The 13,240-nt window shown below is 39.5% G+C and overlaps 1 protein-coding gene across 1 annotated transcript in view; it reads right to left on the bottom strand.

The window, feature by feature from the left end:
• Nucleotides 1–13,240, bottom strand: part of LOC124804667 (leucine--tRNA ligase, cytoplasmic) — a 167,947-nt gene that overhangs the window by 26,108 nt on the left and 128,599 nt on the right. Inside the window, exons 11-12 of the mRNA XM_047264908.1 lie at nucleotides 9,619–9,757; nucleotides 5,883–6,156 (exon numbers count right to left, since the gene is read on the bottom strand). Coding sequence (XP_047120864.1) covers nucleotides 5,883–6,156; nucleotides 9,619–9,757 — 413 coding nt within the window. The remainder of the gene's footprint in view (nucleotides 1–5,882; nucleotides 6,157–9,618; nucleotides 9,758–13,240) is intronic.

Raw genomic sequence — 13,240 nt, forward strand, 5'->3', positions numbered from 1 at the left:
GGTAGGACACGTTTTGAGGCATCAACGGATCACAAATTTAGCATTGGAGGGCAGCGTGGAGGGTAAAAATCGTAGAGGGAGACCAAGAGATGAATACACTAAGCAGATTCAGAAGGATGTAGGCTGCAGTAGGTACTGGGAGATGAAGAAGCTTGCACAGGATAGAGTAGCATGGAGAGCTGCATCAAACCAGTCTCAGGACTGAAGACCACAACAACAACAACAACAACAACGTCTGAGGTCTGACAGATTCCGAAATCAGATACTGGATTGTAAGGCGTACCCAGGAGCAGATACAGACTCGGATCACAATTTAGTAGTGATGAAGAGAAGCCTGAAGTTTAAGAGATTAGTCAGGAAGAATCAATATGCATTTGAGATATGGAACTACTAAGGAGTGACGAGATATGCTTGAAGTTCTCTAAGGCTGTAGATACAGTAATTAAGACTATTCCAGTAGGCAGTACAGTTGAAGAGGAATGGACATATCTAAAGAGGACAATCACAGAAGTTGGAAAGAAAAAGATAGGTACAAAGAAGGTAACTGCAAAGCAGGCATGAGTAACAGAAGAAATAGTTCAGGTGATCGATGAAAGAATAAAGTACAAAAATGGTCACGGAAATTCAGGAATACAGAAACACAAGTCCCTGAAAAATGAAATAAATAGGAAGTGTAGGGAAGCTAAGATGAAATGGCTGCATGAAAAATGTGAAGAAATTAAAAAGAAATGATTGTCGGAAAGACCGACTCAGCATATAGGAAATTCAAAACAACCTTTGGTGTAATAAAAGGCAAGGGTGGTAACATTAAGAGTGCAACGAGAATTCCACTGTTAAATGCAGAGGAGAATGTGGATAGTTGGAAAGAGAACATGAGGCCTCTATGAGGAGGAAGATTTGTCTGATGTGATAGAAGAAGAAACAGGAGTCACTTTAGAAGAGATAGGATATCCAGTATTAGACTCAGGACTTAAGAGAGCTTTGGAGGACTTAAGATCAAATAAGGCAGAAGGCATAGATAACATTCCATCAGAATTTCTAAAATCATTGGGGGCAGTGACAACGAAATCACTATTCACATTGGTGTGTAGAATGTGAGTCTCGTAACATACCATCCAACTTTCAGAAAAGTATCGTCCACACAATTCTGAAGGCTGCAAGAGCTGACAAGTGCAAGAACTATCGCAGCTGACAAGAATAATATAGAGAGGAATAGAAAAGAAAATTGAGGATGTGTTAGATGATGATCAGTTTCGCTTTAGGAAAGGTAAAGGCACCAGACAGGCGATTCTGACATTGCAGTTGATAATGGAAGCAAGACTAAAGAAAAATCAAGATGCATACATAGGATTTGTTTACCTAAAAAAAGCGATCGACAATGTAAAATGGTGCAAGATGTACGACACTCGGAGAAAAATGGGGGTAAGACAGAGGGAGAGATGAGTAACACATAATATGTACAAGATCCAAGAGGGAATACTAAGAGTGGAAGACCAAGAACGAAGTGCTTGGATTAAAAAGGGTGCAAGACAGAGATGCAGTCTTTTGCCTTTACTGCTCAATCTGTACATCAAAGAAGCAATGATGAAATTAAAAGGAAGTTTCTGTAGGAAAATTAAAATTCAAGGTTAAAGGATATCAATGATACTATTCACTGATGACATTACTATCCTGAGTGAAAGTGAAGAAGAACTACATAACCTGCTGAATGGAATGAATAGTCTAATGGGAATAGAATATAGAATGAGAAGTAGCAGAAATGAGAACAGCGAGAAACTTAAGAAACTTAACATCAGGATTGATGATTATGAAGTAAATGAAGTCAAGGAATCCTTCTATCTACTTAGCAAAGTAACCAGTGATGGACAGACCAAGGTGGTCATCAAAAGCAGACTAGCACTGGGAAAAAGGGCATTCCTGGCCACGGTAAGTCTACTAGTATCAAACATAGGCCTTAATTTGAGGAAGAAATTTCTGAGAATATATGTCTGGAGCACATAATTGTAGGGTAGTGACACATGGACTGTGGGAAAACCAGAGAACAGAAGAGAATTGAAGCATTTGAGATGTGGTGTTACAGATGTATGTTGAAAATTAGGTGGAATGATGAGGTGAGGAATGAGGAGATTCTGTTCAGAATCAGAGAGAAAAGGAATATGTGGAAAACACTGACAAGGAGAAGGGACAGGATGGTAGGACATTTGTAAGACATCAGGCAATGACCTCCATGGTGCTAGAGGGACTTGTAGAGGGTAAAAACTATAGGGGAAGACAGAGATTGGAATACATCCAGCAAATAATTGAGGACATACGTTGCAAGTGCTACTCTGGGATGAAGAGGTCAGCACAGGAGAGAAATATGTGGTGGACCGCATCAAACTAGTCACATCTGCCCCCCCCCCCCCCCCCCGAAAAAAAAGTTCTATGGACTGAGATGTTAGTCCTTGTTCCTCCCTCCTCTCCCTACCTCACCTGTTTATCACACATTGTGCACTTAGCTGTCTGCTTTATTGACTCTTGCAAAATGTTTTGGCAGTGATCTCTGACTTGCTTATTACCCTGACTTCTACAATTAAGCTCACAGCTTTTCAAATTTCATCTGGTGCAGTGCCCAACAATGCCTTTCCTTCTCATCCCATCTGGCACTTCTCCTCTGATCCAGGGTTCTGGGTGACTCTCACCATTCCCCAAATCTTGTCAGTCCATTTCCTTCATCTCTCTTTCCTTTCAACCTTTCACACAGAGGGAGTCATTGGCACCAACAGATTGCACAATTCCATGATTTTTATACTGCATGTGTTTTCTCCTGCTGCCACTTGGCAAGTAGAATTTTTTATCTGCCCAATTATTTTCTATTTTCAAAAACTGGTTATTTTCATTGATATATTAGTACTTGCAGTCCCAATATTTAAATGTTTGTGCCAAATTCTGGAGTAGTCATTTTCCATAGTGTGTATTTCAATAAAACAGTGCTCTTCAATAGCCAACTTGTTTGGCAATAGTAAATGTGTGCGACACTGGTATTTACACATTTTGAGCACTAAACACATCTCTGGATTGGCAGGGGATTTGGTACAGCCATGCCAGGGTCATCATATTTAACTCAAATTACCAATCAATGTGAATTAAGCTGTATATGAAGTGTTATAATCCCAATTGTTAATGAGTCTGTGTGGACTTTCTTCTATGCAAAGTGATTGTCTGTTCTGAATTGAACACAGATGTCAAACAGGATACCACTGAAAGGACCCTCACTTGACAATGTAATGTTTATAGCCCATGGTTTTAAGTGTAGCAATTGCCATACCAACACTTTGAATTTTTATCTGAAGTAGCAGTTGTACTGATGAAATCATCTCAGTTTTCAATCCGCGTCAATTCCAATAAAATTCCCGAGCTTTAGATGGCTAGCTCAGCCATCTTAGTATGTTAAGTTCTGTACGTAACAACACATTTTGTGCCTCATTATAGCCTAGCCACATTTTCAGAACTATCCAATACCTCTAATTGTACCACTCCAACAGCTTTTATGAGCAGCCGTGGACTTCTCGCTTGCGGTGTTTTCAGGAACATGACCCAAGACATTATTCGCACACTCCACCACAAGTGGGGCCATGTAGTTTTAGTCTGCCTGGTTGGGCTCCACAATCTTTCTTATTAGGAGGCTATGCTGACACAAGTCAACAGTGTAATGGCTTTGCCACACCATGGAAACTATACCCTGGCAACCTGGGAGCATTACACTTGGCATGTGGTAAGTACAGGAACAATTTGAAGTCAACCCAAGGGTAACAACATCCGTAATAAACCTAGAAATGCATAATTATTTAAAATCTCCATCACTATTGAGTACTCGGCATCATTTTAGGTAGCAATGTTGTCATGTCTGAAAATAACTTTTGACTCAATTTCACGCAGAAATGTTCAAGAGCTCCAATCCTTTTCAAGAAATATCAATTACTATGGAAAAATCATGTTCCAAGTGGTAAAACACACATCTGTTGAAAAAACTGCAAAAAAGTGAGTGCTGTTTGCATGGACAGCAAAATGCAATGAAGCATTTATCATACAAGGAGTAAATTGAGGTTGGCACAATGCTTGGCTTCTTTTACTCCTGGGACAGAACTGTTCTGGTTGATACACAAAGTTGCAGTGCACTCTAGCCTGAGCTGCCCTGCACTTCCGCCCTCTGCCAAGATTACAGGACTCTGACAACTTGAGCTCAACTCAACCAGTCGATGAGGACGATGATGCCAACTACATGAAAGTGGATGACAGATCCCATGATGGGAGGGTCTCATCGGTCATAATACGGGCTCTTCTAATAGTGTGGGCTGAGTGACCTCCCCTTTCCTTTAAACCTTTGACAGCTTATCCCTCTTACCTCCCTGAGGAAGAGAGTAGTGCTTCTGAAAGTAGGATATTTTATGTAATTTTATCTTTCACGTGTTTCTATCAGCAGTACTAAGAATTTCACCTTCTCCTCAATGTAAGCAATGGGTAAATCAACAATTTAAGGAAAAGATAAGATTGCTACTTACTGTAAAGATGACACACTGAGCTGCAGACAGGCACAATGAAAAGGCACTTACACAATAGCTTTCAGCCAAAGCTTTTATCAGAAAAGGAAAAACATAAACAAACAAACACACACACACACACACACACACACACACACACACACACACACACAATTCTCCTTATATTGTTGTTATTCCAACCTAGAGTTTGGATTTAATATGAATCATAATGCAATCGACAATCCTGTCCCAGAAACAAGTACAATAATAAATTGCATATAAAATCAGCTGTTCACTATGAAATGAATTATTGTCCTACTTTCTGAGTTATTTAATTGTAGATTATTATGCTAAGAAATAATGTTCTTATTTGTACTTTGTTGATATAGCCTACACATTCAACATTACGTTACAAGCAGAAAATAAAATTGAACAATAATAATACATCTGAAATTAGTTTTGGTACAGGACTTCAGTTAATAAAGTATTTGTACAACTACTATGGCTGGCTGGCTGGCTGGCTGGCTGCCTGCACAAAAGAAAGAAGGCAGGTAAATTAAGGTTTCTTTTCCGAGGATAACAAAATCGTTATAGGCAGAGACGAAGCTTGGATTCTTAATCATTTATCACTTTCAGAGCACAGATGCAGATGCAGTGTACTCTCCTATGCATTGCACTGGCTTCTTTGTCGTGCGCCTTAGTCAAGCAGTTTTCACAGGGTCGGTGTGGTTAGAATCAGATTCGGCATGGTAAATTTAAATGGGTGCCCTTCCTGGCACTACCCCATACCCCCCCCCCCCCCCCCCACCTCCAAGGACAGAATCGGTGTACCCCAACTGTCTGTGTCCAGTTTAAACTACGAAAGAGTGTGAATGTGTTTCAAATGTCTGTAAGTCGTGTAACCAAGGTGGGATGTGGGGACCAGCCCAGTATTCACCCTGCGGGATGTGGAAAACCACCTAAAAACCCCATCCAGGCTGGCCGACACACTGGCCCATGTCGTTAATCCGCCGGGTGGATTTGATCCAGGGCCGGCGCACCTCCCCGAATCCAAGAAGCAGCGCATTAGGACTCTTGGATAATTTGGTGGGTATGCATTGCACTGACTAATCTATTCTGACTCGACTCTACTTACTGAGGATTTTCACAACTTTAAGTGTCTTGTACATATGATGCCACTATTTTTGAACAGTTGTGAAAAGATCTAAGCCGTATTACATTTATAAAAATAAAAACTTCTCAGTAAGATTTTTTTAATGGTAAATATTACACCAGACACTAATATTCCAAAGAAGCACAAAACCAATATAAATTTATACCAAAACAGAATATGGAAAAAACAAGATTTCTAAGAACACTTACCTTAGCAGAATTGAGCATAAGGTGACCATTTGCCCTTATACCTTTTGGCCATTTGCTCTTATCATCCGACCATATTGCACAATGAATATAGATGAAAAAGGAAAGATGGTTCTGAATAAGATCTTTCCCACTGGCTCGCAGATCCACAGGATACCAAAACTCAAATTCCCGTCGCATTTTGTCCAAAATCTCCCGTGGAATGCCACTTTTCTCAGGGAATGGGGACCCTGCTATGAAGATATAATCCCAGACATCTGGAGTCATCTGTTCTGGCCTGTAATTTAGATTGAATTGTATCACAGCTAAAACTGAAAAATATTAATACGAATTCCACAGTGTAAAATCTCTGATAATTTGGTAGTATCTATTTTCCAGATAAACAAGCAGAAGGGGGAAGTTTAACACCCTCTCCACCTCTGCCCCATGACCCTAACTTCACACCCTGCAGTGACACCCTCTTCTCCACAGTTTCCATCTTCATATGTTCTCCACTTCCCGACACTGTGCACTGCACAGAATGCCCTCTGCCTACAGCCAGAATGAGTCCACCAGTATCTCATTCCTATCCTGTACTTTTACCGCCTCTCAACAATAAATCACTTTCCCCAACCCTCCTTCCCACTTACTGCTTCCTTTCTCCTCTTGTCCATTGCATTCAATATAGTCACTCATCCAATCGACCTTACATGCTGGCACAATGTAATCAGCTAGGACAATATAGCTAAACAAGGGTCTGATTTTCTCTAAAGAATGGTTTGTCTGAACCCTAACAATGTATTCAATCTTGCTTATGCACCTATTAATGATTCAGCACCTCTGCTATTATCTTAAATTTCACACTTGTTAGTAGCTTTGGTGCTCTCAGGAAATGAAATAGGAACATATAAGGAACATACTAATAATAATTATAGTTATAGCTTGACGGAACCTTTCAGGTGTTACTTAATGGTGTTTCAGGATTCCAGGAACCATCAGCATCTTGTGTGATCCTTTTACAGCACTCATACATACATTATTGAGCCTATGATAAATAACTGCTTAATTTTCAGGATAAGGTAGATCCATTCCATTTCTAAACCTCAAGCCACCATCCTGAGGGTTGATCCCATCCCATATATGCCCAGATACATTATTTCATGCTTGTAAGCTCACCAACACACCAGAGAACTTTTAATTTGACAACTATCATTGTTTTGACAGAAAATGTTTTCTCCCATGTAGCCTTAATAACTAGTTTGTTTGGATACTTATTTACTACACAAAGTCACAGAACAGCCTCATCACTGAATTCACAGTTCAAAATTATCTCCACCAACCTGGTCCGCAAATAAATTTCCCTTGCAACCATTGCTAGTTCCAAAACTACTGACTCCCTCAACAATTAGAGAGAACAAATTTTATCTCATGGAACTATCCTAGCCTGGACTGAAACTGCCAGTTTCTTCACCTAAGCTATGATTTACTCCAGTTGTAGCTACCAATCTGAAACACATTCCTAATAACAAAGTGGAAGGTAACTAGTCATCGTGTAGCTAAAATGGTGACCAGTCAACAGACGTATAAATGAGACAGAAATGACCAACACATCAACACATGCAAGCACGTCCACACTGTCTTCGAGTACTGCAGCTATAAGGATTGTCTCGTGCAGAGTAGGTAAGAGGAAGTAGCATGTCCCAGACGATGAACTGGAGGAGTGCCGTGGGTGGATAGCCATGGACAATGAATAGAACAGAGGAGTTGGGAGGCCACAATGATATCAGTGGAACTGCAGATTAATGGAAAGGAGGCCGCGGAAAAGAAACAGGTTGTGTGTGTGTGTGTGTGTGTGTGTGTGTGTGAGAGTGAGAGAGAGAGAGAGAGAGAGAGAGAGAGAGAGAGAGAGAGAGGGGGGGGGGGGGGGGGGGGGAAGGGGGTTATTGGAGATTAAGAAGAGGAGGATTGCTGAGTAAAAGGATGTGTTGCAACAACAATTAGCATCTATGCATCGAGGTGGTTCAAATGATTCTGAGCACTACGCGAATTAAGTTCTGAGGTCATCAGTCGCCTAGAACTTAGAACTAATTAAACCCAACTAACCTAAGGACATCATACACATCCATGCCCGAGGCAGGATTCGAACCTGCGACCGTAGCGGTCGCTCGGTTACAGACTGGAGTGCCTAGAACCACACGGCCACTCCGGCCGGCCATTGAGTTGGTACTGGGGATCCAGATTGCATGGATTATGAAGCAAACATTGAAATAGAGAATGTTGTTCTCTATGGCATGTTGAAACACACTCAATGTTTTTCTAACATTTCTCGCTGTCTTAACAAATAAATGTCTCATTCTTTATTACCTTTACCTAATTATGTAAGACTTTCATTAAATTAGGGACTCTTATAGACTCTCTCAAGATGACTTCCAAAGTTTAGTGCACTTACAACCTGATATGCTTATTAAGATAAATTCCATACTTCCTCGCTTCCACCCTTTCTGCTAAGAAGGTGCATTTGCAAGCAAATTATGCACACACAATTGCAGCTTCATACTATGAGCCAGATGTTCCATTGTGCCACTGATAATTTTAGTGTTTGCATCAATGCTGCTTACCATGTTATACAGCACCTGACAAACATGCTTTACTTTTCTACGAGTTATTGATATTTCTTCCGAAATCTGAAAGTACTTATGATGTTTAACCCCTTTCAGAAACTATTATTGCACCACTGGATGTTTTCCTTCAATTATAACCTGAGAGCTATCAGGGATTCTTCTTGCACCACGTACAGTAGGTAAATTACATCACATTTTTATTGTTCTGACAGTCTCTATAGCATATGCAACACCACCACACTATACAATGTTTTCAGATGTGCTATTTGTAGCACGTGTATGATTCGTATGAAAGTAAACTGTGCTCAAGATTTTATATGGTCAAAAGCTACATGCCAATGTTTACTACAAACTACTCCTAATGCTGTTCTAAATCGAATTCCTCCTATAAAACTCTTTCGTCGTTACTTCATTAAGTTTACCTATGCTTGTCCAAAGTTTCATAACTTTTAGCTGAAGACTATCTAAAAAAATTTGGAATTGGAACATAATTAAATTTATTTTGGGATGTTATAAACACACCAGACATTGAGGAGGAGGAGGAGGAGATTTAGTGTTTAACGTCCCGTCGACAACGAGGTCATTAGAGACGGAGCGCAAGCTTGGGTTAGGGAAGGATGGGGAAGGAAATTGGCCGTGCCCTTTCAAAGGAACCATCCCGGCATTTGCCTGAAGCGATTTAGGGAAATCACGGAAAACCTAAATCAGGATGGCCGGAGACGGGATTGAACCGTCGTCCTCCCGAATGCGAGACCAGACATTGCATGGCTGTGTTAAGAATAAACAGTTTCTTAGTCTAGCCAACTTAAACATTTCCTAATGAATATTTTAAATATACTGAAGACCTGCTCTTTGTGTTTTGTGATTCTGAGATAAACTTTTCATCCTTGTGTGAGTGGCAACATCCACTGTAAACTTGTTGTAGACCATGGAGAAGGACAGTCAGTTGCGTTGTCTATGTGGATGACAACATCAAACATGCACAAGCCAGTTTTAAATTATCCGCACACAGTCTTAACCTAAAGATAAATTGTAAAAATTTGGGAAATACAGAAATTTCTCCACTGATTATTTGTAATATACACAATGAGACATAATATTAACAAGGTAAGTGCTACTACCTAAGAAAGAAATCTTACTTTATTCCAAGAGCATTGGATTTATCTCCTTTCAGAGATCCACCTTGCAGAAAATGTGCAACAGTATAATATGCTGGGTAGATAGTTGAGTCAGACAGAGATTCTATCAGCCATTGTTCATCCCAAGGAAGTCTTGTACCTGGAAATTTTCCCACACATCAGTATAAATAAGACTTCACTTCTACACATAAAAGAAAACATAGCTCAATATCCCCTTAGGTCATCTGTCCACACCCACAATACAAGACGAAACCACACAATTGATCTGCCATACTCTAGACTGTCTAAGTTACATAATAGTTATAAATATGTAGGCCTCGAACTGTTTAATATGCTCCCTAAAATTGTACAAACAGTATCTAAAAGTAAATTTAAGACAACATTGGATCAATGGCTCAAAGGTAAAGCATTTTACTCAGTTGATGAATTTAAAGATTGTAATATGGCAGATTTGCTGTTTTAACATAGAGAAAGGTACCTCTGCCTGTAGTAAGACCTAAATTTGTATCAATAGCTTAGGATAATGACACAGTGCTATCAACATGTATATGATAATGACATAGTGTCATCAACATGAATACTCCCTGCTTAATATAAATCTGTATAATGTTTTCCTTTTTATTGTAAAATTAATAATATATAAAATTCCAAATGTGTGCTACTGTACTACACTAAATTTCACATGATTTATATATACATTGTTAAGAGAATATAACCATCTTTATACTGTAATTGAACTTATTGACGAAGTCCATTGTATAAGAAAATACTGAACGGCTAATAAAGATTCTTATTCTTATCATGAGATACATAAAGAGAAGAAACATCAAGAAAAAAGATTAATAGTTTTATTTTTATTTTCAATTTAATATATTTAAAAAACAAGTTGATGATGATTTTACTTGTCGAAAAATAATTTCTTATATCATTTGGTCACTTCCTGATCTCCTACTGAATCCAGGTACTGGCCACCGCAAAGACATACATTACATAAATTATATAATTTACTAAACAGCATATTAAGGATAATGCACATAAACAAGGTGCTGCACTGCAAAACTATCGATTTTCTTCAAAAACAGCAAATGAATGTACGTCATCAGAAAAAAAACTGTCGTACTTGTGAGCCTCCACCAATTTTTATGTCAGGGCTATGATTTTCTGAAGTTATGCACTGAATGTGGCCAATCTTTTCCACTATTTTGCTTACACCACCTACACTAGATTTCCATAAACCTCCCAAACTCTGAAAAATTCTTTATATGCACTACATCTTCATTCATTTCACTGCTTTTCAGTTTTGTAGCCAAGTGAATGCCCCCATTACTAAATTTTTCCTATGCATCATCCTACCAGCATGTGTTCTATCCCATTCATTTCTAATACCTGTTGTTGTTGTGGTCTTCAGTCCTGAGACTGGTTTGATGCAGCTCTCCATGCTACTCTATCCTGTGCAAGCTTTTTCATCTCCCAGTACCTACTGCAGCCTACATCCTTCTGAATCTGCTTAGTGTATTCACCTCTTGGTCTCCCCCTACGATTTTTACCCTCCACGCTGCCCTCCAATACTAAATTGGTGATCCCTTGATGCCTCAGAACATGTCCTACCAACCGATCTCTTCTTCTGGTCAAGTTGTGCCACAAACTTCGCTTCTCCCCAATCCTATTCAATACTTCCTCATTAGTTATGTAATCTACCCATCTAATCTTCAGCATTCTTCTGTAGCACCACATTTCGAAAGCTTCTATTCTCTTCTTGTCCAAACTATTTATCGTCCATGTTTCACTTCCATACATGGCTAAACTCCATACGAATACTTTCAGAAATGACTTCCTGACACTTAAATCAATACTGGCTGTTAACAAATTTCTCTTCTTCAGAAACGCTTTCGTTGCCATTGCCAGCCTACATTTTATATCCTCTCTACTTTGACCATCATCAGTTATTTTGCTCCCCAAATAGCAAAACTCCTTTACTACTTTAAGTGCCTCATTTCCTAATCTAATTCCCTCAGCATCACCCGACTTAATTAGACTACATTCCATTATCCTTTTTTTGCTTTTGTTGATGTTCATCTTATATCCTCCTTTCAAGACACTGTCCATTCCATTCAACTGATCTTCCAAGTCCTTTGCTGTCTCTGACAGAATTACAATGTCATCGGCGAACCTCAAAGTTTTTATTTCTTCTCCATGAATTTTAATACCTACTCCGAATTTTTCTTTTGTTTCCTTTACTGCTTGCTCAATATACAGATTGAACAACATCGGGGAGAGGCTACAACCCTGTCTTACTCCCTTCCCAACCACTGCTTCCCTTTCATGTCCCTCGACTCTTATAACTGCCATCTGGTTTCTGTACAAATTGTAAATAGCCTTTCGCTCCCTGTATTTTATCCCTGCCACCTTTAGAATTTGAAAGACAGTATTCCAGTCAACATTGTCAAAAGCTTTCTCTAAGTCTACAAATGCTAGAAACGTAGGTTTGCCTTTCCTTAATCTTTCTTCTAAGATAAGTCGTAAGGTCAGTATTGCCTCACGTGTTCCAGTGTTTCTACGGAATCCAAACTGATCTTCCCCGAGGTTGGCTTCTACTAGTTTTTCCATTCGTCTGTAAAGAATTCGTGTTAGTATTTTGCAGCTGTGACTTATTAAGCTGACAGTTCGGTAATTTTCACATCTGTCAACACCTGCTTTCTTTGGGATTGGAATTATTATATTCTTCTTGAAGTCTGGGGGTATTTCGCCTGTCTCATACATCTTGCTCACCAGATGGTAGAGTTTTGTCAGGACTGGCTCTCCCACGGCCGTCAGTAGTTCCAATGGAATATTGTCTACTCCGGGAGCCTTGTTTCGACTCAGGTCTTTCAGTGCTCTGTTAAACTCTTCATGCAGTATCTTATCTCCCATTTCATCTTCATCTACATCCTCTTCCATTTCCATAATATTGTCCTCAAGTACATCGCCCTTGTATAGACCCTCTATATACTCCTTCCACCTTTCTGCTTTCCCTTCTTTGCTTAGAACTGGGTTTCCATCTGAGCTCTTGATATTCATATAAGTCGTTCTCTTATCTCCAAAGGTCTCTTTAATATTGCTGTAGGCGGTATCTATCTTACCCCTAGTGAGATAGGCCTCTACATCCTTACATTTGTCCTCTAGCCATCCCTGCTTAGCCATTTTGCACTTCCTGTCGATCTCATTTTTGAGACGCTTTTATTCCTTTTTGCCTGTTTCACTTACTGCATTTTTATATCTTCTCCTTTCATCAATTAAATTCAATATTTCTTCTGTTACCCAAGGATTTCTACTAGCCCTCGTCTTTTTACCTACTTGATCCTCTGCTGCCTTCACTACTTCATCCCTCAAAGCTACCCATTCTTCTTCTACTGTATTTCTTTCCCCCATTCCTGTCAATTGCTCCCTTATGCTCTCCCTGAATCTCTGTACAACCTCTGGTTCTTTTAGTTTATCCAGGTCCCATCTCCTTAAATTCCCACCTTTTTGCAGTTTCTTCAGTTTTAATCGACAGGTCATAACCAATAGATTGTGGTCAGAGTCCACATTGCCCCTGGAAATGTCTTACAATTTAAAACCTGGTTCCTAAATCTCTGTCTTACCA

The sequence above is a fragment of the Schistocerca piceifrons genome, chromosome 7 (genome assembly GCF_021461385.2).
Source record: "Schistocerca piceifrons isolate TAMUIC-IGC-003096 chromosome 7, iqSchPice1.1, whole genome shotgun sequence".
NCBI lineage: Eukaryota > Metazoa > Arthropoda > Insecta > Orthoptera > Acrididae > Schistocerca > Schistocerca piceifrons.